We start from the raw sequence: 23,033 nt of genomic DNA, 5'->3' as shown, positions 1-23,033 counted from the left end.
ACTCATGACACTTTTGGCAAAAGAGAGGAGTAGAAAGCTCAGTGGGGTAGTGGAGGTAGCTTTCAGCACTTTTCAGATGGTGTATTTCCTCCTGAAAGGTATGGAAGCTGTGTTTCTAGTAATAAAACTGCTCTGTAAGTCACTACAATCCATGCTTTCTATGGGTTCTACAACATTAAGAAGCAACTGAAGGTGAGCTTACGCTATATGTAGTTTTTTCTGTTGCTTTTGAGAACGCCAAGTAAAATACAGCTAATAGGACAGCATAATTTTATAAGCACAGGTACTATCAGGGCAGTGCACTGAAATAAAGGTCTGCTCTGAAACAGCCTCTTGCTATCAAGTTAAAACCATACAGGTGAAAGAGCAGGACCAGTGAATTACGCAGACCATCTTCATGCCTCTTTCAGTCCTAGAAGAGAGAAAGAGAAGAAGACTTCAATTTCAGGTTCTCCTGGCCATGAAAGATAGCACTGGGGAATCCACTCCTACCCACACGGGTATTCAGAGTTACTCTTTCCTTTTTAGATCAAGACAGGGCATGCACCAGTCATCCTGTCTGTTCCTTTTTTTATGTTGAGTGGCACCTCATCAGTCTTTTGAAGAGAAAAAAAAAAATACAAGTGCTTCATATGACCATTAGTTACTAGTTATTCTAGTGATATTGACTACTGTGATATCAAGCAGGCAGAGCTTTAAGTTACACAGCCAAGCAAAGAGCTGGTACTGCTCTTTAAGTGAGAAACATTTCTAATGAAATCAGTATTTTAGTGTGGAAGAAAAACAGCACCTGCAGAATCATCCCTAATGTCATTCTGTTAGAAAATAAATACATTCTATGTTTACAATCAATTTATAAACGACTTCATTAACTAATTAATGCTTTACTAATAATTGACTTATTCAGTTTGCATTTTAATATATTTTAATCAGGATAAATATTTCAGAACAAACGCCAAGCATTTACATTTTTATCATTACTTTAAAATTATGTACATACCTAAACCAAAACATTAAGTAGAGGTAAATCTGTGAACATTATATAAAGCTTAAAAATAAAAATATTTTAGATATAATTCTTTTATTAATAGCGATTCTTCCTTGTTTCTTCCACTATACCAATGGCTCCCTCTTCAGGCTATTCCTAAAAAATGTTGCCTCTCTTCATTTTCTGTTAAAAACATTCCAAAAGAACATTTACAAAACTCTGGCTCTGTGATCACGCCTTCTCTCTCAGTATGTCTCCTCTCAGTAAGCAGACGATGAAATAACTAATGGACCAGGCGTGCTGACCTGGACACTACAAATATTTAAATACAGGTGTTACCCAAGGTCCAGACCTACAAAAATTCATAAGCATCTGAAAGTAGTTTGTAAACCATGGAGAAACCGAGCCTGAGGGACATTAAAAAGTTGTTTTAATGATTTTCGTGTTCTAAAAAATATGAAGAACAATTAGGTTCTTCTTAACCAGTCATTCTTAAAACTGCCATTGTTTTCCACAGTCTCTTGACAAACTACTAAAGTTCTTAAATGTCCTTATAAAGGTAAACATATATCTAACTAAAGGTATCCTACAAATTAAGGAGACTTCCTCCCTGTAGAATTGTTATTACAGAGAGAACAATTAAAATATGTAAAATAAGCCTTAGATACTGGAGAGACAAAGAATTATTCTCTTACCTATGTTCTGTGTGATACTTTGTGTACTGATACTCATGTGTTTTAAACTTCGTTTATTTATGTCAATCTTTACCAGACTCTGGTCGTTCCTTTGTTTTCTCCATTTTCATGGGATGAACAGTTTAGGCTGTAGCGACTGCTTCGTCCTCAAACCATACTCATAGCCTTGACAACCTGCTCCAGGATCAGCAGTGCTGTGTCATAAGGCCAACAGTAGCCAATGACTGCCTGGCTCCATGAAACTGGAAGTAGTTAGGCCCAATTAGTAAGCCTGGTGCTGTGCCGTTTACACTGTATGACAGTGGATTTAGTCCGAGAACAATGCTGATAACACATCAATGTTTTTAGTTGCTAAGTAATGTTTACCCTGAACAAGGACTTTTCAGTCTCATGCTCTGCCAAGAAGCTGGGAGGAAGCAGAGACAGGACACCCGACCCAAACTAGCCAAAGGGGTATTCCATACCACAGCACGTCATGCCCAGTATATAAACTGAGTTGAGTCCCCTGGAAGGCCCAGATTGCTGATGGGGTCGTGCTGGCTATTGTTCAGCAGGTGGTGAACAACTGTACTGTGCATCACTTGTTCATTGTTTTTTGCCCTTTCCTCTTTTATATCTCTCTCATTGTTAGTCTCCTTTTCATTATTATATTGTACTTTGATTATTAAGCTGTTTGTATTTCAACCCACGGGTTTTAATTTTTTCACCAGTTCTCCTCCCTATCACACCCTGGGGTGGAAGTGAGCAAGTGGCTGTGTGGTATTTAGTTGCCAGATGGAGTAAAACCATGATAAATGGTAGACCTGCATTTTAAAAATCGTAAGAAACTGTGAAAAACCAACTGCATCCCACCATAGATGTCAAAAGACTCTTTAGACCGGACTTCTTTTCAATACTCATCATGTGACTTAGCTTGAGAAAGGGAAAAAGGCCATGAAATGCTTCATTACAGTTTCTTCATGAGCTTATAAAACACAACATGATTTACAAATTACCTCCCCCCACCTTATTCGACTGTTTCTCTTTTGATCTAAAAATATCAAGCACAGCTTGGAGAGTTTGTATCTCAGTGAATGCCTCCTGCGCACTATCTCATCTACTCTCTTCCTTCCCCTTCTTCAAAGCACCCATCTCATGGCTTAGAACCAATTCTCATCGTGCTGCCTACGTGGTGCCAGACTCTAAAACACAAGTTTACTTCATTGACTCCCCTGTACGGCACAAATTTATGACTGCGCAGAGCAGCAGCAGGACCTGCCGTGGCAGAGACTGCACGCACACAACGCTTTGCCAACCGCAAACGAAGGTGCGGTTTTGGGCACTTCGAGCCAGCCTCCGTCCGCACACGACCCGGAGCCATGACCCCACTGCTACGCCCACCCTCAGCCAAGAGTGTCCGCGCCAACCCCGAGAAACACCCCCGGAGCTCCCTCCTTTCTGCCCGTGTAGGGGAAGATGGCGGCCGCTGGAGCGCCCCCCTCCACCCCGCGCGGCGGCCGTTGGGCGCAGAGCCTCACGCCCGCGGCGGCACGGAAGGCAGGCCGCTCGACCAGCGCCTCACTGGCTCCAGCCCCGCGCCGCGGTACGTTACGTTACGTTACGTCACGTCACGTCACGCCTCCCGCCCCGCGTCGCGCGCCTCGCCCCGGGCGTGACGCAAACCTGCGAAATCTACGGCGCGCCACTTGTGACCAAGCTCATCACAAGCGGAGGCGGACGGCTCCCCCCGCGCGGTAAGCGTTGCCGGACGGGACGCGGGTGCCTCGGCCCTCGCTCCGCGGGGCGGGGCCACCTGCTGCTCCGGACCCCTGCGGGGGAGGCTTTGGGTGCCGCGGGGCCGCAGCTGACGGCCAGCAGGGCCGGCGTCTCCCCTAGGGCTTTTTGGGCCTCTCTGCTCCCGTCGTTTTTTTGGCGGTGGTGGGCGGGAGGCCAGTGGCGCTCCTCCGAGCCAATCCCGGCCCTTGTTCCTCCCCCGCTGCACGACGATTGGACGGGGCGCGAAGGGCGGGAACAGCGCCCCGCTCGCCCATTGGCTGCTTCGGCCGGCCCGGGCCAAGGTTCTTCTCTTCCCCTCTGCCGCAGGCGGCCGGCGGGGAGGAGAGGGGAGTGGCAGGGCCGGTAGTGGAAGTGGGGAAGCCGGTCCCTAAGAGCGACCTCCGTTGTAGGGGGCTGGCGGGGGCGCAGATCCCGGCCGGGTGCGGTGCAGCTTCGGTGCCACTTAGGCTGACCGCCCGCAAAGGGGCAGCCGCGCATGCGCGGCCTTGAGGCCGGGCGGGGCTGGCTGCGGCGGGACTGCGGCGGCCGCTGCCCTCAATCTCCCTCACTGGGAGAGGGGGAATAGGAGGACACCGGCGGGGGACGTTGGCTTTGCCATCTGGCGCTCCACGGCGCAGCGCCGCTTCCTCGCTGCGCGGCGACGGTTGGGCGTGTGCGTGACAGTCGTCACCGCGGCGTCTGCGCAGGAGCAGCGGGGCGGGGGCCCGGCTGAGGTGTGCGGTACGGCTGGTTTGCTGGGCCGTAACTTGGCGGTGCTGGGGCTTGGGCCGGCCCTGCGCAGCCAGGAGGACGTGGCTTCCGGCGTGGTCCGGCTCTACGTTGAATGATCTTGTTGCTCAAGTCCCGCGTTGTTTTAGTTGCTTCTGTTTTAACGAAGGCCGCTGTAGCGTAAGAGCGGGAGGGCTCGAGTTGTGCGTTGTGTGACTGCAGGAGCTTCGCAAGCAGTTCTTGCAAGAGATGAAGGAACAGTTGTAACCGTTTTCCCTTTACTGTTCTGATCATCAGATAGTAGTCTCTGAGTCACAGTCACTTTTCGACTTCCACAGCCTTACGTTTTTCAGCAAGTTTTTTGTTGGCTCTAGGGCGTCAGTGGGCTTTCAGGAGACTTCTCGGATTCACAGAATCATTTGGTTTGGAAGGGACCTCTGGAGACCATCTAGTCCAACCCTCCCCCACGAAGGCAGGGCCACCTAGAGCAGGTTACATAGGAACATCTACAGGTGGGTTTCGAATGTCTCCAGAGGGGGAGATTTCATTACCCCTTGGGCAGCCTGAGATTGCAGTCAGGAAAGCTAATTCCCATAACTAGCATAGCAATTTTCTAACACATTTCTAAAGAGGTGTGCATCCTGAATGGAAAAAATTTGTAGCACCTTTGAGGGATAGATTATCATCTTGTTTGACTTTGTTGCGACAGGTTTCCTGTTACCCCTTCAAAATAATTCGGGTGACGCGTGAGCCACAATATTGTTCTTAAATGTAGTGTTGGTTAAGGAGAAAGAAAAGGGAAAAACATTTAGTTTGTGATCTGTATGCTGTAGCTATTGGCAATCTCAAAATTCACATAGCTATAGTTTTAATTTTTGTTTTCCTGTACTCTCTTTTCTTCTTTGTATAGTTGTCCTGATGCAGTCTCACAAGACCTTGGGTTTGCCATGTATTCACATTCATCTATATCATACTAAGCATGATGGCAACACCTAGGGAGTAGTAAATAAGGTGAATCCAAAAGTGCAAGGGTTACAGTGGCAGGAGTGATTTGCTGATGATGCAAAACAATAATAGACTAACATATAATTTAATCATTGGATGTAATTTGCTGTGATACTTACCTTAATAATCTAAAGGTGTGGCCTGTGGAGACTATAAATTCTCCTTTTCCATTCCTATATCAGAACATGAGTAATCAAGATGTTTGCATGAGTCTGGAGCTTTGGATGTTGGGATCTGTATTTTTCCCAGGTCACATCTCTTCATGAAAGATGAAGACAATTACAGGCTTCAGCTTGGTCTCTCTTGCAATCTCCTAGACTGTTCACAGCAAGCTACATTCATCACAGAAGTAACATTACAGTCATTCCACCCTTATTTCATAAATTATTTCAGCATGGACACATAATCAGATTGTAGCTTTTATATATAAAATATGGAGCCTAGCAGTAATTGTATAATCCATACATTTTTTAAAAAAGTAAAATGCACTGATGTGACAGCATGGTGATGGACTGTGACTTTTTCAGTATGTTCAAACATGTCAGTTTCATTGGCATTTTGGGAAATATAATTCAAATGACCTGAGTTAAATCTTTTACTATCATTCTTCTGCAGGAACTATTGTATCGTAAGAGCATCAATGATTTCTGGTTTATTTGCATGAAAATTTTCTTTGTTTGAAACTTTTTTAAAACTTAGGCTGTGTTGTCTCCTGTAGAAAAAGATTACTTGGAGTGTAAGTATGTGAAGCAGTTGTCAGTTTCAATACTCTGTTAAAACCAACCTTTCATAATGAAGAACAGGATTGTTGTGTTAGTGTGCACAACATTAAGAAGAACATAGCTTTGCTTTGCCTAATTGCATTGTTGTTTTTTTATCTTTGAATGTATACAGACTTGTGGTTTTGTTCATGAGCTAAAATGTACAGATGGATTGGCATATGATGTGTGGTTGAACTGCAATTGTTGAGTGGCTCCTACATTTGAATTTCCTAAGAGGGTTAGGAATTTAGATTTTCTTGGAGAAACAAAAAGGCTGCACTAGAGGGATGACCCCATCACTCAAATAAAAATACTGGTTTAAGATATGCCTGGTCCAGTGATTCATTTGAAATAATGCTGCAATATTGTAATGCATGTTAGAATAACTATGCTCACTTTTTAGGTTGCATATCCTGGAATATAGATTACTCTTTTCATAGAATCATAGAATGGTTCAGGTTGGAAGGAACCCTAAATATCATCTATTTCTGGCCCCCCTGGATGGACAGGGATGCCTTTCACTAAACCAGGTTGCTCAAGGCCCTGTCCAACTTGGCCTTGAATGCTGCCAGGGATGGAGCATCCGCAACTTCCTTGGGCAGCCTGTTCCAGTGCCTCATCACCCTCTCAGTAAAGAACTTCTTCCTTATATCTGACCTAAATCTCCTCTGCTTAAGTTTTTGATAGTTGGAGAGCTATTTTGTAATATTTTTTTAATAGCCAGCAGCTGGCCAGTTACTCTATCCCATGAAGGTATTAGTCTGTGTTAGCCTTGTTAGCTGTGGCCACCGCTGCCTAAGGTGCGGCTGCCTATAGTGCCTGGCTAGTGGCTGCACAGGCATGAAAGTAGTGCTCGCTTCAGGAAGCAACTTGAGTGGAATGAGCAGAATGAACGATGGCAGTTTTTGGTGGACACAAATGCATGTAGGAAATGAACAGTATGCCGCACTGGTGATGCTTAGTCCTAATAAGAGGCATAGAATTATCCATGGATGTTGAGGAGAGAATGAGGTAGGAGTAGGGCTGCACAGGAGGTGGCACTGACAACTGCTTGAATGTTGGTTGGCTCAGGGTATCTAAAGTTCACATGAGATCACTCTGGTAACATCAGAGTGGTTTAGTTTTTTGGTCTGTCTCTCTTTGCAGTGGACATTCTTACGGCATTGCATGAGAATGTATGAAATTTTAAATGAAATATACCTACTTTTTTTCTAAGCTGATACTTTTTTTTTTCACTTTTGTGATTTCAGCCTGTGCTAAGACATAAGTTCAAAGGGTTCATTTGAGCAGATATAAACCCAGTGTGTATATAAACCAGTGAAGTGTGTGTATAAACCAATGAAGAAGCAAAAAATGTAAGGATGTTCTTGTCATCTCTAATTTCTCACCTGCAGAAATTCCAGAGGTGTCTTGCTTCACAGAAAGAAGTTGTGTGTTTAAAACAGGGGAGCTATACCTTCTTTCTTGCTCTGCAACTATGAATTCTTGTGCTCCTGTTTCTGCCATCTGCCAGCAAAGGGTCTGTAGTTACAGAAGAATCTATAGCCCATTCTAGGTGTCTATGTTAAATACAGGTGGAAGTTTTCTAACGTTACTTAATTTTAGTTCTTCAACATGTGAAGATGAAAGAAGGTTCTGGCCCAAACATAAAACACTGCAGCAATCTTTAGAGCAGGAAGAAGTCTAGTTACTTTCTTGCCTCAATATGAAAAGGAAAATTACAGTAAGTGCTAGCCAATGCACACATTTCTTTACAGAGTAATAACCCAAGGGCCATTTAGAAACAGTAATGATGTTCTAAAAGTAAAATGCTTATTTGTGTGGCTCATGACTGCCTTCAGTTCCTGCATTAGCAGAGTTGTTGATTGCTGTTTTTTTGCTTTGTTCTGTTTTGTTTTCTTGTTCTACAGCAGGCTGACCTTTTTTCTGAGTAGTCTGGCCTACTACTGAACTACTGTCTGTAATAGTATGGGTTATATTTAGCTTGGCTGCTAGGCTGTGAATACTCTTAGTTTCCTTTGGCCCTTAGTGGCACAAGCACAAATTTTATTTGCCTCTGCCCTTATGAGTCTAAAAATACAAGCTGTTATAGGTGTGTGACATATGTAGCGGCCAGGGAGCATGCATGCAGAGTAGTTAGGGTGTGCAGTATTTTGATGTCTAGACCTGAATGAACACATCTGTATAGGTTATACTCTTTTGTAAAAACAAAATCTATAGATGTATATAGATGCTTTCCTATGTGGTATTTCTTTGTTAAAAAGAAAGTTTCTTGCTGTTTGTAGCCCTATCTTTGGTATTTCAGAAGTCTTTCTCAAGGTATAGGTACAAAGATTTAAAAAATAAATGCTAAATTCACTGCAATTATGAGGTATAACAAAACTCAACCAAACAGTAATACTAAGTCATCATTTTATATAGAAATCATTGGTTTTTATGATATTTTTATCATGGAATCCATATAGTTATGTGGTATACAAATATTTCTGTAGGAAACATTCCAGCAAGAAGTTTGAAATGGGTGCACAAGAATTCTCATTTAAGCCATGTGAGAAACCGACTGTTCTGGTCCCATTTGGATGGCTGGGAGAGTTCTGCTATGGCTTTATACTTCTGTGCATGGGAGTTCTCTCTTAGGGCAGGTTTTTAAGCTTGGGTTTGGTCTGGAAGAGTCCGTGGCCTGCATCCATTTCCATTCAGTGCATTAGTGGTTGGGTTTGTTTGCATTTGTTAAGTTAGTAGGACGTTTGCTATAGATATATGAGGTAGTCAACCTAAGCTGATTTTAAGACACACCTTAGCAGGAGGAGGCTTGCTTACTTTACCTGTACTGGTGGTATGTAGCATATTGGCATCATCCACTTCTGCGCCTGAGGAAAAAGCATGAACAGGAGTCACTTAGCGGCCTTGGTTCACATGAAGAAGGATCAGGCTCACTTCTGTACTGCCTGAGGGGTTTGTTGAATCTGGGAAGCACTGCACTGGCTCTAACTGTGTGTGTGCTGTGGAAGAGTAGAACACCTGCTGTGTGCAGAGAGCTCACTGGAAGTGCTGGGTTTCCTGATCACCTTCTGTAAGGTGAGGAAAGGTTCACCTTTCCTGCGCAGGAAATCCCACGTGGCTGAAAAGTGTCAGATTTCCTGGTGTGTGGGGTGCAGGAGGTAAGCTTAAGGCTTCTGAGGGGCATATAGAATCATAGAATCAGCTAGGTTGGAAAAGACCTTTGAGATCATCAAGTCCAACCTTTACCCCAGCACTGCCAAGTCCGCTACAAAATCATGTTACTAAAGGCCTCATGCACATGTTTTTTAAACATTTCCATGGATGGTGATTCCACCACTGCCCTGAGAAGCCTGTTCCAATGCCTGATCACCTTTTTTCCTAATCACCAGTCTAAACCTCCCCTGGTGCAGCTTGAGGCTGATACATCTTGTTGTCCTATCACTCGTTACCTGTGAGAATAAATCAACCACCTCCTTGCTCCATCCTCCTTTCAGGTAGTTGCAGAGGGCGATAGGGTTCCCCCAAGCCTTCTTTTCTCCACACTAAACAATCCCAGTTCCCTCAGCCATTCCTCATAAGGCTTGTGCTCCAGACTCTTCAGCAGCTTCACTGCCCTTCTCTGGACCTGCTCCAAATATATTGACTTTTATGTGATACACAGCATATGTGCCCATCTTTCTCTCCAAGAACCATGGCATAGAAATACAGCACTTTTGCATTTGGCAATCCCATGCGATTTGTTAACAAGGAAAAAGAAATGTATGTTGTGTGCTTGTCTTCCCTTGATTGTGTAAGTGAAATCATACAGCAAAGTTGGATTGTTTCAAATACAAAGGATATCAAACTCCAGCAATTCAGTAATGACAAAATGTTGTGCTATCCTAGTTCCTTCCTGTGTAATGTACCTTCTGCAGGGGTGTATTTGCACTGGATTTGGAACACTGGATGTGCAGCAAAAGCAGCAGTGATCCTTGTGGGTTTTTTTCTTTTTGATTTGTTACTGTTTTCTTCACTTCCCATTTTCAGTGCTAGTGAAATAAATGCTGTTTCTTTTCATGCTCCCTGTGTGAGGCAAACCTAGATTTATCTTACTCTTTAAAGGGAAGGGGGTTCTTGCCTTATGTCATCTAAATTGATAATAGGATATACATTTCTGAAAAGTCAAAATGGAAGAATAAAGAATCTAAAAGCATCAATAGGCTGCAGCTTGTTTGTTTGTTTTGGCAGGTCCACAATAAAGTGCAATGAATACTAAAAATTACTAATTTAGCATGTGTATCCTTTACTGGGCACAGCCTGATTGTTGTAAGTCGGAGCTAATTTTTTTTTGGATTGGATCCAGTGTTAGAATAATATCTGAGTTCAAAGACACAGTACATAAAAATGTTTTCTGGATGTTGTCTTCAAAATCTGCCAACTTCTATTGTTTTGAGTTTTATTGGTACAACAATGGACTGATTTGAATTGCATTTGTTTTTTCTGCTCCCTGTTGTTCGCATTTTCATTTTAAATTATTTACAAGTCTGAGGCTTAGAGATGAGAGCCTAATGAATGCTTTTAAAAATAAAACCTTCTTCTTTAAGCATGTTAGGCTTCATGTTTTGAATTTATACCTCGAGCCTTAATGAATAGTTTCCTAGTTACTCTCATCTTAGAATTTGTGAGCTGTCCTATTTGCAAGTCTTACCTATGCAATGGAAAGATAATTCCTGTTTACCTTAAATGAACTGTACTTCTTATCAAGCTTAAACTGCTAATTAGGTGTAATATGGCCATAAATACTATGTCAAACCTTTTAACAATGCAAAGATGCAATAGTTGTTGGGCCTTTTCCTGGTGCGTTCCACATAAGAATAGTGTGGTTTTTAATATCTTCTATACCTATCAGGTTAATAAAAAGTATTTTAGTAAAAAAGCAGTGGTCTATAGGTCCTTACAGGATGCATGTCCACTTCTGCCCTGCATTTAAGAAGATATGTTGGTGCCACATGCTGCAGTGTAAGCCTTGTTTCAAGGCCTCACATAGATGGCAGACATATGAAAGAACCCTGACGACTTCAGGTATATGTGCATGTGATGTTTCGTTAAGTTATTGTGCTGAAAAGAATTACTAGGACTAGCAGTAGTTGCTTTATTTTGAGTGTACGTTAATGTAATTTAATCAGGAAGGAAAGAAAACGTGGGACGAGAATTTGATGTCATTTACCTGACTATAAAATGGAGTATCTCCATTTAGTTTAACAGAATTTTTTCAATTTGTGTCAAAATTATCAAAATCACAACCTGACACAAGCTCTCCATCTCGTAGTAATTTGTGCATGCAAACCCAAAGAAATCAAATAGTTGTTAGCTTCTTGTGTGTGTTTGGGTTTTTTGTTTGTTTTTGCTTTTTTGTTTGTTTGTTTGTTTGTTTTTGTCTAAACCTTAACCCAAACCCTAGAGGCTGGGTTTTGAGCAGAGGTTTTGTAATACAGTATTGTTACTTGTTGGTACCAGGAACTTTGTGGATATGTTGTATGAAAAAGCATGTTTTATTTTTTTAATTGTCAAAGCTACAGAGTTGTGAATTTGAGAGCCATTCTAAATCTAGGTAGCTCAGAAATTCTTGACAAGTATTTCTTTGACTCTTTGTGTGTGCCTCTGATGATATCTGCAGAGGGCTGTGTGTCGGCTTTGTTCCCTGCCTGATTTTCTTTGTGTCACCCAAAGAGTTTGCAGTGTGGATAGCAACCTGAGGAAGGAAGGAGAGGAAGAAACTGAAGAGAAAGTTGATGTAGGTCTGTCGTTGGAGGTATCCCTTCTGCTTCTCCGAAGCAGACTTCTGATGAAGCAGAAGGAGTTCCTTCTCCCAAAATCCTTCTTGGGCGTAAGGTTATTAGGTACAGTAGATGGTTGTTCAAAGAGGGCAGGTTAAAACCCAACAATGTATTTTGTTAGCTCTGTTTTTTTTTTTCAGGTAAAGAACATGCTGAGCTTTGCAGGTGGAGATCGACTTGCAGGAACACCTTCTCTTTTTTCTTCGTTCACATCATCATCATTTTAGATGTTGCTGATATCAGTAAAGTGTATTTTGAGGTACAGTGTTGAATAAACTTTTTTTGATAGAGAATGGGTACTTCTGTATTTTGAATGCAAAGGGTATATACCCCATCAGGGGACAGATTTCTGAGAAGGTGGTGTACAGGAAAAGGTAATACATTACACCAACTCATATAGGTGGAGAAGGAGGCAGGCTTTCAGGCGCACAAGCCTGTGTTCTGCTGCTGATACCAAGATAATCAAAATATACTTGAAATGAAAACGAAATTAGTCTCTGAAGTTTATACTTAAATGTTGCAAGAGTGTAGGAGTGTATCTTTTTCTGAGGTCAAATAATATTTTATTTATACATTTGTTGTAAGTACTCAAAGGTCATAAAACCTGTAATTACAGCCTTTTGGGTGACACATAATCTGACAGTGCCAAGAAAACCTCAGTTGATGCCATTGTGGCCATGGTTTCAATTTGTTTTTAGTTTTTAATTATTTTTTGTCCTTGTAAGTTATGTTTCTAAGCTCAGTGGTGTCCATTTTGGGAGAGGCAGAAATATTCCACATTATATTTAATTTCTGTTTTTATAAACCACCTATAAAGCACAGAAAAAAAGAATGGCATATTTCCTAAACTAAAATTGCAGTAGGAATTTTGCTTTATAAAAGAAGATGTTCATAGTGCTGGAATTGTCTAAGCCATCATAATTGCCAAGCATAAATAATTACATAATTTCACAGTTTCCAGTGAAGTCAGAGCCTGATTAAGAAGTTGACAGCCTTAGAGAGTCCGCTCTTCGACAGTGATGTCTGTATTTCCTAAATTTGTAGAGACTGCTCTTAGGAAAACAAACTGAGCTTTAAACCCTTTACTTTAAGAACTCTAGTTGACAAAGGGAGAATATTTTTTTTCCTAAGAAAGTTTTCATATTTTAGATGCACACATATTTCAGATTTCTGCTTTCAGCTAGTGTAGATTTTGCTGATACCAGGTCTTCTTGCTGTCTTGGTCCTCACTGTCTTTCAGTATGTTTGATATTCATGTTTCTTTTTTATTCCTTCTTCCTTGCTGTGCTTTTTTTCTTCCTTTTCTTAAGCAAATAGATAATATGGTAATACGAACTCTAATAGGAAAAAGGCATTGTTTAACTCAGTTGGGGTACTGCTAATCCAGTCACCAAATGTAACCATAACACAGCATGCATTTTAATTATTAAATATAATGGAAACTTTGCATTTTAAATCTAGCGCTATAAACCACTTGTTTGAAAATGCACAGTTCAGCACTATGATTTTAGCTTGTAGTGAATTACAGGACAGTATTCTTTGATCAGTTATTAGAAGTTGAAGATTAGTAGTATTCAGTGCTCGTGTTAATTTTGAGAATACATATAGGAGTCACTGCAGGTCAAACTGAAGCTCAGTCGTGTATATTTTTAATGATTTAGTGAACTGGCTCTATAAAGCAATGTAAAAATGCATAGATAATACAGTTATGCCAGTCATTCCAAATAGGGGTGATTTAAAGGCTCATTTTCAAGAGTAGAATTCCTCCACATTCCAGTACTTTCTGAATATGCTATATTATTAAATGCCATGTTATTAAGATTTTGCTTTTAAACACTTGTTTATTTAAATAATTCTGAAAGTGCTTCTAATGCTCTTTCAATGTCCTTCCACTAAACCACAGCTGGCAGGTAAGACAAGTAGTAAATGTTTGCTCATGATTGTTCAACACATACTTTCGTAATGAATACAGCACCTCCGGTATGAAGATAGGCTGAGAAAGTGGGGGCTGTTCAGCCTGGAGGAGAGAAGGCTGCATGGAGACCTCATAGCAGCCTTCCAGTATCTGAAGGGGGGCTATAGGGATGCTGGGGAGGGACTCTTCATTAGGGACTGTAGTGATAGGAGAAGGGGTAATGGGTTCAAACTTAATCAGGGGAAGTTTAGATTGGATATAAGGAGGAAGTTCTTTACTGTGGGGGTGGTGAGGCACTGAACAGGTTGCCCAAGGAAGCTGTGAATGCTTCATCCCTGGCAGTATTCAAGTGCAGGTTGGATGAAGCCTTGGGTGACATGGTTTAGTGTAAGATGTTCCTGCCCATGGCAGGGGGGTTGGAACTAGATGATCTTAAGGTCCTTTCCAACCCTAACTGTTCTATGATTCTATAAATTCTAATAAATATAATGAATTAAAATAGAAATAATTTTACTGCCTATGCACTTCTTCACATTAAAAAATAAAAATACTCTTAGAATGAATGTGGATTTTACTGAATCATCATGAAAATTTATTAATCCCTGCATAAGACATGCATGCTTGAAACTCCGCTCTGTTTTCAGAAATAGAGGACATCATGTTATCAAGCAGTTCCAGTATGTTTGGACAAGGAGGCTTTGGTGCATTCCTCTAAATGAGGAGAGCAGCCATGAGCATCTGTGGAATTCAGGTCTTTGCCAGCTTCTCTTGTACCCCTAAGACAGTAACTGCAGGCGATCACCCACTGTAGCTTGATTGTTGCTTCTGCCAGCTTGACCAAATCACCAGTTGCATTGTGAGAACCAAAGCAGGGTTTTGCTCCCTTACTTCTTTCTATTCCTTTCAGACCATAATATGTGAACTCTGAAAATAAATGTGTATTTTGCTTTTGTGCTTTTTGTTATGCTTTAGGGGAAAGCTGAAAGTAAGATACTGATAGTAGAAAATAGCCTATCTTGTAGCCTGCACCTTAAGGTCATAGGTTGCTTGTCTCTTGTTGCCTTATCTCATGCTTCATTTTGGAATTTATGTTCTTACGTATGAATTGTTTTCCATGCTGTATTAAAAAAAACCCCTTTTTATACCCTTTAATCCTTTTAGCTTCCATGAACTTCTGATGGTTTTTGTCTACCTTTATCTTTCTGTTGCAGTTTTCATTGCACTGTATGTTATCCAGTCTCCAGTTTCTGAATTCTCAAGTCTTAGGTCTTTTAACTGGGAGAAGCCCCTTTTTACACACAGTTTTGTCTATTGATTGTTTTTAAGATACGCTTGTTTTCTTTGACACAGATGATTTTACTTAATTTTTATTTTAATGCTTCTTGCTGTTTCTCATGCTCTTTCAGTTCATCCAATTCCCAGTTGTACAGATGTCTTCAGGAGACAGCAGTAGGATAGGGAGGTTTTCCTTCCATGTGCCAGCCTGAACCTGACCTAGTTCAGCAGTAGCTGGAGGTCAGTACCTGGTACCCATCTGCCAAAGGGCTGAGGTGGAGCCAGCTGACCATCTCCTGCCATTTCCTCAGGATAGAAGATGGGTCTGAATTACAGTAGATGGCCCTTATTTACTGATTTAAGTGGCTAAGCTATAAAGTCTGATTGCTTTTGTCTTCTCTTGCATCCTTTCTTGCCTTCCTACTGGAATAGCTTTTTATATATATATATATATATATATATATATGTTTAAATTTGTAAAAGGAAAAGTATACGAGCTCTAAGAATGAAGTGAATTTTTACAGCTGAGTTATAAATTCCAAAAACTATGGGGTTTATAATGGAAATGCTTAGAGGGGGAGAGGGGAGGGTGTGCTATAATACATATGTAACCTTTTTTCCCTCTCTTTAGTGACTAGACCGTTTAAACTAAATTAAGTAAAAGATATAAATTCTGTTGTTTCAGTTTTTAATATTTCATGGCTGATTTTATAGATAAAAATCACATTTAACAATAAATATGAAGAAGAATTTATACAGCCTGTTCTAGTTTGATACGGAACAGCAAATCCCATTTCTCTGTAGCTGTAAAGAAAATTCATTATGATGTCTTTGATTGTAAGAGATGGCTTCATTGTGATTAGTTACACTGATAATAAAACAACCTTTTTACAAATGGCACAAGATACATGAGATCTCATGTGTCTGCCTTTTAATAGCATTGAATTTGTGCATTTGCTACCTTTATTCTGTAGTGCTTTTTCATTTCTAATTGGGCACTTTTAAAATCTACAAGTTATTAAAAATAGTCTAATGTATCTTAATTTTTCTTTTGAAGAATTCTGGAGAAGGGATTGTTAATGCAGCTAAGCTTTTGTAATTGTTGAGTTTTGAAATAAATAAAACCCCTAATTTTAATTACATAAATATCTTTTATGTCATGTTCAGTTCTGAACAACAAGTTCTGAGAATAAAATAGTGAAATCTGGATATCTGATGTTACTTTCTGAATCCTTTTTAAGCACTTAAAGAAATATCTTGACTTTCAAATGCCCTATTCCCAGTGACTTCAGTTTGTAGGTATTTAAGTAATTGAGGTAGTGACATTAGGATACCTGGGTAAAAATCTGGCTGGATGGCTGGGCCCAAAGAGTGGTAGTGAATGCAGTTAAATCCAGTTGGCGAACGGTGTTCCGCAGGGCTCAGTAATGGGGCCACTTCTGTTTAGTGTCTTCATCAGTAGTCTGGATGAGGAGATTGCAGGCGACACCAAGTTGGATGAGAGTGTTGTGCTTGCTGATAGGTGGCCTCTGCAAAGGGATCTGGACAGGCTGGATTGATGGGCTGTGGCAAATGGTATGAGGTTCAACAAGACTCGGTGCTGGGTCCTGCACTTGAGTCACAACAGCCCCATGCAATGCTACAAGCTTGGGGAAGAGTGGCTGGAAAGCTGCTCGGAGGAAAAGAACCTGGGGCTGCTGATTGACAGCTGCTGAACACGAGCCAGCTTGTGCCCAGGCAGCCAAGAAGGCCAAAGGCATCTTGGCCTGTATCAGAAATAGTGTGGCCAGCAGGACTGGGAAAGGGATTGTGTTCCTGTACTTGGCACTGGTGAGGCTGCATCTCGAATCCTGTGTTCAGTTCTGGGCCCCTCACTGCAAAAAAGATATTGAGGTGCTGGAGCGGGTCCAGAGATGGGCAGCAAAGCTGGTGAAGGGTCTGGAGCACAAATGTGATGAGGCATGGCTGAGGGAGCTGAGGTTGTTTAGTCTGGAGAAAAGGAGGGTCAGGGGGACCTTATTGCTCTCTACAACTACCTGAAAGTTATATGGAGAGAGGTGAGTGTTGGTCTCTTCTCTGAAGTCACAAGAGGGAATAGCCTCAAGTTGTACCAGGGGAAGTTTAGATTGAGTATTAGAAAAAACTCTGCACTGAAAGTGTGATCAAGGCATTGGAACAGGCTGCCCAGGGAGGTGGTTGAGTCACTGTCCCTGGAGGTATTTAAAAGATGTGGTGCTTAGGGACATGGTTTAGTGGTGGACTTGGCAGTGCTGGGTTAGCAGTTGGGCTTGGTGATCTTGAACATGGTTTCCAACCTAAATGATTCTATGACTGGGGGCACGAGGAGGATTTTATGAGGAATTCATAGGCATTAAAGAGGTATTTATTTCTTTTTATCCATTGTACATGCATCTAAGAATACTTAGATCTCAGCACAGTAATACAGAATGAGTTTGATGAGAAAAGTATAATGGTTGTAATATGAACCTTTGCATATTTATATTGCTATGTTTTGTGCAGTTACAGGGGTTTAACCAGTAAAATCTTCCATTACAGAAATAATACCAGACAATAGATGCTGGAAAAATGATGCATGTGCTACAAAATGATACTTTAAATTGTAAAACGGAATTGCAGGGCCACTGTTAGAAGTGGATTCCTTTCCTGCTTCGCTTAAAAAGCAAAATAATTTGGTGCTTTAAAATGAGGAAGGCTGCAGAGCTGATAAAACAGAAGTTGCATTTGATTATCAAATATTTATGGAATTTACTGGAAAGTGGAAATCTGTATGATGGTGCTTCAGAAAAATAGGATGTAATGCTTGAGTCTTCTGGAAAATACAGGATGGAACAGCACACTTAATATTAGGCTTTGCTGTAAAGGACACAAACATTTTTGCTTTTGTTAACTGTAAGCTTCGATTGTAGACTGTTGTCTCTTTTCCATCAATGATTACAGCTAGGAAGAGAAATCCTGTAGCATTTGTTAGAAGTGGTTTCCCAGGATGACTACCAGGAAAATGACTATTGAGGCCTGAAACACAGGACTGAATATTATTTTTACCACTTGAGAGAAAACCAGACTACTCCGGCACTCTTTGCTTGAGGAAGCACCCTGTTTGACTTGCAGTCTGCTTTCCTGCCCGCGTTGCTCCATCAGAGGAATAAGCTAGGTGTGCCACTTGGGCTGAGAACACAGCGCTGAAACCCTGCCCTGTGTGCTGGAAAAATCTGAGTTTGCGTCCTGGCTGCCTTCTGCAGTTATAACTCATCCTGCAGGTCACCCATAAGGGTGAGCTTGTGGCCCTCAGATCCTGGGGGTGTTTGGGCTAGGTGATAGCCCACTTAGTAATATGTCAATTTTTTTTTTCCCAGGAGAGCGTTGGAGCAGGTGTAATTTCTTACTCTAGCTTGGTCTCTGGGTACCTGCCCATGATTGCCACAGAGTATGTTTTCTGTGTTCATTAAAACCTATTGATCTCAGGAAAGTTTGTGGGATTGATTTTAACTCGGCACTTTTCAGGGAATTAGTAGTATTTTTGGCAATAGCACTCTCCTAATGTGTTCCCAAGACAGCGGGATGTATTGAGGAAATACAGAGATCACACACACAAGTTGCAGCTCTGACCCAGCTCCCGAGGTCACCTCACCAGGGAAGTGCCACATGGTCCTGCGCTGAGCTTCTGTGATGGCAGGAACTGCGACTGGGAAGGGTCTCATGGCATGCTGTATGCCCTGCCCAGGAGGGATTTGGGGAGCAGGATGCAACACCTGGGGCCACCAAGCTGAGCAGTCTGTGTCTTCCCAGCCTGCAGAGGAGGAGGGTTGTAGGCAATGGCCAGCTTAGCAGTGGCTCTGTGTGGCCTCCTGGCTTTGGGAGAAAGAGGGGGCTCCACTCACCTTGGTCTCCATTGCTCATATTCTCAGGGAGCTGTTTGATAGTGTGGGTGCCAACCAGAGAGTCAGGTTTGTGATAAACCCACAACTGAAGGAAATTCGCTGTAGTCTTGTGTAGCTGTTACACGGTGTGCTTCAAAATGAGAGGATTTTGCACACTACATGATCTCAGTAACATAAAACTGGTAAGCAAGCTGCAGCTCTTTGGTATAACAGAATTATAATTTTTGAATTCAATAAAACAGAATTCATAATTTTTGTAGGTTAATACCTACAAAAGTGGTTCTCAGTGCAACTGTTCCTGATGTTGCACTACATACACCATTACTGCATGAGGAAGTGGAAATTTTAATTGTCAGGTGAGTCCTTATTTGGGAACGCCCTTGAACATGTTTGCCTCACATCAAGCCTAGGTGGAATCCTCCTGACACCGTGCACATGCTTAGGCAAATTGCTAGTTCTGGAAGACAAATGAATTTCAGGGACTGATTTAGATAGGCAGCAAATCTGTTGCATTGAAACCAATAGACATGGGGAGAAATGAACGCTATTGATAGGCAGTGGCATTTGAAACCTTAATAGTGTTTACTCCCAAAGTGTCAGTACTGTGAATGCTTTGTACAAGAGGGAGATGGGGATTTTGTAGATGAAGGTGGTGTCAACAAGGGCTTGTCCTTTCTCCCCACTTTCATCCCCACTTTAATTCTAGCTGGCTAGGACCTGTCTCGGAGAGATGTAGTTTCACTGTACAGGCAGTAGTCCAAGATGGATGCTGCTGGGGCATCCCCTATTTCTTCTCTTCCTTGTGCATAGAGCCCTTTGCCACAGCACTGCCTCCTCCCTCAGTCATCTCTACTCTCCATCTGATGACCAGGAATGTGTTTTGCTGGGTAGAAGTGGGAGCCTGCTTGGCCTTCTGCCTCTCTTCTGTCCTCTGTTGGAGTGAAGGCACTTTTTGCGGCTACATGGCTTAGGTTCCCATCCATAGCTTGAGGATGGCAAGAGGCACCATGTTGTGCCAAAAGAGTAGCTCTTGACTGATATCACAGACACCACAGAAGTCATGAATAGTTTTGGTATCATCATATATTGCCAGTGCTTGGACTCACAATGCCAGTGTCACACCTGTACACTTCCCATTACTGTCTTGTACTGGTTTCCATCTATTGATATGGACAGTGATACAAATTAGAATAAAATCCAGTGGTAACCACCTGAACTGTTCGGAGCTCAGAAGTACGTGACTTTAAAAGGTGTTTAGCAACTTCAGGTGAGGCATGGGTTTGTTCACCTCAAAGCAAATGTCAGTTGTTATGGAGAAAGCCAAGCTTTGCACAACTATGCATGGCTTAAGTCTTAGTGACAATCATCTGTTGGGGAAAAAATCTACCTATGTGTTGTGCAGGACATGGCAGCCCTATTGTGATTGCTTGCATGAATTAAGGAGAAAATGTGACTTGACATGTAGTTTTCCCCCTGCATGTTAAGGGTTTACCCTCTCTGTAGCTGAGATCTGTGTACAGCTATGACTTTTTTAATACAAATTTCTAATGATGGATATTAATTTCTTTCTATTAGAGATCCAGTGATACAAAGAACTGAAGGTTGAAGTGTGCTGGAAGATTAAAATGTTGTGGCAATGATTTGGGGCAGCATCTATTGCATGAAGCCCTTCCGAGTGCACCCTGGTGTGAGGCAGGCACCCGCTTCCACCGTGCTTCTCCTCCATCACTCTCTGCCTTATTTAAGCAACTGAGCTGGAGAACCAAAACTGAAACGAAAGGAAGTTTCATATGTCTTGTAGGATTAAGCTGAAACACATCCAGTGTATTCACTTCTATTTCATTGTTCAGAAAACCGGGTTTTGTCTTTAAATGTTTAATTTTTGAGTATATTTATGTGTCTATAACAGTAATAAAGTAATTTGATACATAGAAACATGTAAAGATGTATATTCTAATGAGTATATACTCTAATTGATAATAGTATCAGCTGTCATTTCTGTAGGTATGCTTACCAAAACAACATGTAACACTTCTGTTTGATCTGTTTTTTTTTCTCAGATGAAATGCAACTACTTCCTTGTGTGAAGTGGCCACCAGGTGTCATCAGAATGCTTTTATTTTTATTAACTTCTTTTCTTTAGAAGCATTTGTACACTTTCTATTCTTCTTTGGAAACTTTGTTAAGCTACCACAGGAATAAACCTAAATCTTTATGTTACCTGTTCAGCCAAAACCTGATGCAACTATTCAGCTGAGCTACTTGAATAACAGCTGACAAGGGGAAAACAGGATGCACAACACTGAGAAGCCTGTGCATATATACAGATTGCTATGTGCATTCTTTGCCTTAGTGATTTAAAAGATGGCAATAAATACAGTAAACTAAACCATGTAGGCCTGATTTACCTCAGTAGAAAGTCATTAAAGAGTTAAAGGCAAGGCAATTAAAATGATCAGTCAGAAAATACTAGTGTTTAAAACATGCTAAGTTTCCCTTTCTACTTTCTGGCATCTTCCCTCCTTAATGCTTTTTCTACAGTTTTGCTGTCCTGACTTCACACTGAATGTCTTTGTTGTTTTGTTTGTTTGTTTTAAATGAAACATTTATTTTATTTAGCATGACTTTTTGGCATACTTACATAATTGTGGATAAAATACATTCAAACGATTATCAGCCTACCTTTAATTTAAAATGGTATTGGTTAGGTTCTTTTTCTATATTCAGTGAGCTGTGCCTCAGTGAATAGCTGGGTAATAAATATGTGAAAAATACTCAGTACCTTTTTTTTGTTGTTGTAATATAAAAACTGAGGAGAATGTTTCAATATATAAAGGAAGCCTTTTTTACCTTCTTTCTGGCAAGAAAAACTTGCGGGTTTTTTTTTTTGTGTGTGTGTGTTTTTTTTTTTTTTTCTGATTTGTTCTTCCCTTCTGCATCTTGGTTCAAGTTACTCAGAAAATGCATTCTTGGTTCTCAGCTGGCTGAGTGCTGGCCATTTGTGTTGGCCTTTTCACCTGTGCTGGTGCTGCTACGTCCTCAAGCCTGCTTAAGCTGTTAGTAGACAAGTGCATCTTCGGCTGTGATGATGGAGGCCTCTTGTTGCTTTTCATATGATACGGTAGTTTAAAACAAGGAGCCAGCAAAGCCATCTTTTTTTATCTTTTAGGTTTAATTTGGAGCAAAGGTTGATGGAGATTTAGTAAATATTGTCCAATATTAAACAATAGGATGTTGTTTAGGAAATTCATACTCCTTATATTTTAAAGGATAACACAGTCAGGGTCCACTAGGACCAGGTTTCTTGGGTAAAATTTCCAAGAGCCAATTTGCAAGTAACAGCAATTTCAACTTAATTTTATCTTTTGCTGGCAGGAAAAAGGAAGACTTCCAACATTTTTGAATCAGGTGTCAGTGATAGTGCCTGTGTACTTCCTCTGATGAATTCCAGGGTACTATAGGGTATGTGAGAGGGTACTACAGCTTGTGACAGAAAAGAGATTTGACCTACATTTACTTTTTGCTTCTCTCTAGTTACTTTATTGCAGATATATACATCAGTGTGGAAACTTCAAAGTCTTTAGTCTTTGAAAGACTATAGCCTGTTTGGAAGTCTCCTGTGGATGTTCTGGTGCCCTAGGAATATGAGTGGCTTTACTTGAAGAACAGGCTTACGATGCAAAGCTTAAAGTTCCACCATTCTTGAGCTGCAAGGGAACATACATGTTTGTAACGGATAGCATGGAATACTCCTCAAAATAAAGGTGATCTTTGCTCAATTTGAACAATAACTATATTGTCTTCTGTATTCCATTATTGAGGAGACTGTTTTCTTGGATTAGTCTCTCTGAAGGAAGTGGGGTAACTTTGTAAGGCCAGAAGACAGACCTATGATTTGATTTAGGAAGGATGTTATGCCCTTGAAAATGAGATGTTTGTTTGACACAAAGGTATGCTGAGATGAGTTGTTCACATTCAGTTTTGGGCAGGCTATTTAAGGAGCTCATTAAAATGATTTTGCTTCATTGTATCCATGATTTCATTGAAAGAATTAATTGTCTGAAAAAAGGGAATTTTTACTGGAAAAGAAAGAAACTCTGTTTCCCATGTGTCACATCCTTTATAAACACTGAAGACTGGGTATTGAATACTAGGAGACAATAATACTCTGACTGAGAAGTGCTTTGGGAAT

General features: G+C 41.2%; 2 protein-coding genes across 4 annotated transcripts in view; one reads left to right on the top strand and one right to left on the bottom strand.

Annotated features, from left to right (window-relative positions):
- Positions 1–288: 288 nt before the first annotated feature.
- Positions 289–7,439, bottom strand: LOC308217805 (uncharacterized protein; the record flags this gene model as incomplete). Its single annotated transcript, XM_080611178.1, has 3 exons — positions 289–412; positions 3,346–4,287; positions 7,390–7,439. 2 exons carry the CDS (start codon positions 7,437–7,439, stop codon positions 3,555–3,557), a joined length of 783 nt encoding a protein of 260 aa, XP_080467304.1. The 3' UTR covers positions 289–412; positions 3,346–3,554.
- The window catches only part of ZNF407 (zinc finger protein 407), a 343,995-nt gene continuing 321,365 nt past the window's right edge, over positions 404–23,033 (top strand). For all 3 annotated transcript variants that reach the window (XM_080611327.1, XM_080611326.1, XM_080611325.1), the window contains exon 1: positions 404–3,416. In XM_080611327.1, coding sequence (XP_080467453.1) covers positions 2,663–3,416 — 754 coding nt within the window. In that variant the 5' untranslated portion in view covers positions 404–2,662. The remainder of the gene's footprint in view (positions 3,417–23,033) is intronic.

Source organism: Psittacula echo (genome assembly GCF_963264785.1).
Source record: "Psittacula echo genome assembly, chromosome: 2".
NCBI lineage: Eukaryota > Metazoa > Chordata > Aves > Psittaciformes > Psittacidae > Psittacula > Psittacula echo.
Note: the sequence above shows the minus strand (reverse complement) of the source record. Positions and strands in the feature narration are given on the sequence as shown.